Source organism: Atta cephalotes, assembly GCF_000143395.1.
Source record: "Atta cephalotes unplaced genomic scaffold scaffold00075, whole genome shotgun sequence".
NCBI lineage: Eukaryota > Metazoa > Arthropoda > Insecta > Hymenoptera > Formicidae > Atta > Atta cephalotes.
In genome coordinates this window covers 25,424-29,379 of record NW_012130139.1, presented here as the reverse complement: position 1 = coordinate 29,379, position 3,956 = coordinate 25,424, and the positions used below count along the sequence as shown (strand labels likewise).

At 29.8% G+C, this 3,956-nt stretch overlaps 1 protein-coding gene across 1 annotated transcript in view; it reads left to right on the top strand.

Annotated features, from left to right (window-relative positions):
* Window positions 1-429: 429 nt before the first annotated feature.
* The window catches only part of LOC105624289 (tolloid-like protein 2), a 19,804-nt gene continuing 16,277 nt past the window's right edge, over window positions 430-3,956 (top strand). Inside the window, exon 1 of the mRNA XM_012205649.1 lies at window positions 430-450. Coding sequence (XP_012061039.1) covers window positions 430-450 — 21 coding nt within the window. The remainder of the gene's footprint in view (window positions 451-3,956) is intronic.

Below are 3,956 nucleotides of genomic sequence, written 5' to 3'. Positions count from 1 at the left end.
TGTATATAATTTATAATAAAATAGTAACACTATATTGTTACAATTATTATTTTTCTTTACATTACTATTAATTTCGTGCGCACATGCGCGCACACACGCACGCACGCACGCACGCACGCACGCACGCACGCACGCACACATATTGTTCCTTATAGCCACAACTGCATTTCTTTAATTCTGATTATATTGCATCTCGAAATGCGACTCTCAGAGATCTGACTGCTTTTAATTTTACTTTCCTCGATAATTTTTTAGAGATTTTATAAAAGAAATAATTATTCGATTTTTTTTGTATATATTTTCTAAATGAACGTGAAACAAAACTATGGCATTCAATTGAATCAAACTCAGGAAGTAGCAAGTGATGCAAAAGTTGAACGTGATGAGGACTTATCCTTTAGGATTAAATCAAATATTCTGATGTGAAAGATGAATGATGATGGAAGAATAGTAAGAAAGAAGATAGAAACAGATGTCACATACAACTATAAAGACTTGTCATTCACCTCCTTTAAGATTGAGATCAATTCCACCAGCCAGATCGTTACAATAATCATTGTTCTCAGATTAATAGCGTTATTGAGAAATGTCATAAACATAATGAATCGCTATTAATACAAACTTATTATCGTTCGCGACATATTCGCCACAAAGTGGCAATCACCTCGAGAGGAATCGTTTCTTAATAAACAGTCTATTTTTGTAATTAGTGTGGAAAATGTGTATATTCGCATATTCGACATTATATACTTTAATGATTATTTTATCGTGCAAGAACAATCGCGTGGCTATTATACATAGAATGTAATTTTAATGTCACATATATAAATATATTTTAATATTTTACATTTAAATTTAATTGCTGAACCAATAACATATGTTACATTATATTTTACGTTGTGTATTACTTCAAATTTAAATTCATATATGTACAGGCTGTCTCGAAATTTGGGAATAATAACCTTCTGGCAGCGTGCAAATTCGTGAAAAATTAAATAATAAAAATGTAAGCCATTCTTTTCCTTCAAGTAGTTTTTTAAGTATAAATGTTGAAAGTTTGACCAATCATAAGCGTTGATTATCTGTCATTCGTGTGATAATGTATATAATATTTAGCACAGCGATAATACTTTGTTTAGTATCTGATACCGGGTGCGTTCCGAGTTACGCATGAAGTGCATGATGTATCGTTTTATCCTTTTTTATCCTTTTTTGGTGAACAACAAGGATAAATGATGCATCATGCGCTTCAAGCGTAACTCGGAACGTATCCATCATTGCACGCACGTCACATAGGTGACTTTTTAACTAACGCTTACGATTAATCTAACTTTAAACGATTATACTTAAGAAACTACTTCGCAGAAAAAAATGGTTTATACTTTTATTATTTGATATTTCACAAAGTTTCATACTGCAATATTACCCTTGAATTTCGGGACACCCTCTCTCTCTGTTACAAGCGTTACAAATTTTTTTTCTTTCTCGAAAACATGGTATTATTGAGAAAAATTGTTTAGACAAAAGTTGTAGGGTTCAAAAAAATCTATTTACTGATCTTATCAGTTTGACTTTGGGTGGCATCACCAAGGTCAGATCAAGGTCACGTCGATTTTTTTATTGGAACACCCTATTTTTGATTCCAGATTCTAACCGGATCATGTCCTGGATAACATTTGTCAAGATCAAAGCCATTAGAGATTATTTCTCTTATTTTCATTCTTGCAATAAAAATTCATTAAAAATGATAATAAGAAGTACAACCCTTCAATGACTTTAATTTTGACAAATAATATCCAGGACATGATTTTGAATATCATTTAAGAGGTTTTAGCCATCGGTCGAACACTTTGGGTAATGTTAATATCGACGATACTGTAATCTTCAAGCATCACAACTCAAAAAGTACTTCATGAAAAAATATTTTCTTATAGCGTTTTGGAAAGCTCTCGACATCAGTTATTAGATTCTGGAAACAAAAATAGGGTCCATTAAAAAAAAATCGATATGACCTTGACTTGACCTTGGTGACGCCTAAGTCAAATTGATAAGATCAGCAAATAGACCTTTTTGAACCTTACAACTTTTGTCTGAACATTTTTCTCAATAATGCCGTATTTCCGAGATAAAAATTTGTAACGATTTATTTTGAACACCCGATATATGTATATGTTTTAATTAATATTTAAATAATAATAAAAGAATACTTAGTTTATAGATTGGTCACATTGAAAGAAAAGATTTGCTGAATACGGTACAGCATTTTAATTGGCAACTGCGGCAACCAAAAATTGGCTACTACAGCTAATTAAAATGCTATGCCATATTTTATCATCTAATTTACTGCAGCAGCCAATCTTTTTTTTCAGTACAGGAATACATATAATAAAATGATTTGAAAATTTAAATATGTATTATTATTTCTATCCAAATTGACTTTTTCACAATCGGATTGTAAATGATCGAATTGTAAAAACTGATTGAATAGGTTGGATGGAGTTGCCAAATATCCATTGTATCTTTACTAATGACAAAAAATTTTTACATTTTTGTAAAACATAACTAATTAATTGAAAGTAAATAGATAATTTATTTGTGAGAAATAAGATTCTTTTTTTACCGGTTTATAGATAATAATTTATTTTAGTAAAATATATATTGTGTCTCGCAAATAAATTTTTAAGTAACTGTTTCAATGTACACTGAGAAAAAATGTTGAAGTATCGCGAAGTAAATGTTATACCTATGATGTTTTCTTCGATATTAGTTATGAAAAATTAGTTATGAAAAAATTGATTGTGATGACAAAATATACATTTTTGAGAAATACATATCTCATTAATTGTAAAAATATAAAATAGATGGTTTAATTATTTGTTGGAAACAAATAATTCTCTGTCAGGAATAAAAAATTCTGTGAATATTTATTTTTTAATTATTTGATATAATTTATAATATTATTTATTTATTGAACAAGAAGTACAAGAACAAACTTTCTTTCTCTCGATTCGCCGGCGATTCTACAGTGTATCGTATAGATTGATCGAATTGTCATTGTTAAAGGATTAAAAGGTATAAAATATCGCCGTGTAATCATAAAAGAAAAACTATCATCGAATACTCTATGTTGCGCGCAGAACAAGAAAGAGAAAAAAAAAACAAAGAGAAAGCAGATATAAAATTGACGTCAGTAGTGTACGCAAGCGTTTAATCCGACGCGATAGAGACTCGCCGCGATGCGAGAGGTTTCTCCATTCGAATCAATACAGCACATACTCGCGTACACATACTCACGTAATCCATGGACGTATATATGTAGTAATACACGCGTTCAGTACGTTGTATATTGTATGTTGAGAACCGGAATGTTGACAATGAGAATATCAGGCATTTCTCAATTTCATAGTTTATGCAATTATCTTTGTAACCCTTCTTAAAATCCTTCCAAATATTGTAATAAATCTGTTGCTGTGTACTAATGTAGAATAATTCAAGATAAAAACTCTATTCTTGCTACATCAGTCGCGTTTCGAGTATATGTACTTATAAGCTTGAAAGTTGCAGATTTCAGTATATAACACTATGGCAAGGATTCATGTATTAAAGATTAAAATTTCTTTTTAACAAGATTAAATCTGAAGAAATTGTTGTCTTTCACAAATTGGTAAATATTTTTATTCTAATAAATATATTCTATTTATTAGATTAGGCTGTTATGATTAGAAGTAATTTATCATAATATGCTGCTAATGTTAAACAAGATATATCTTTAAAAAAATTAAAATTTGCAAGGGCGTATTTGCAAGACAATATATTTAACGATGATAGAGAATTAATTGATTGATGTAAGTATTTCACAAAAATCAAAACAAGGTTTTACCTAATTATAAAGTAGCTCTTGTCTATTCCGTATTTCATAAAAATGTTTTGATCTGTTTCTCTCCTCTCTCTCTCTC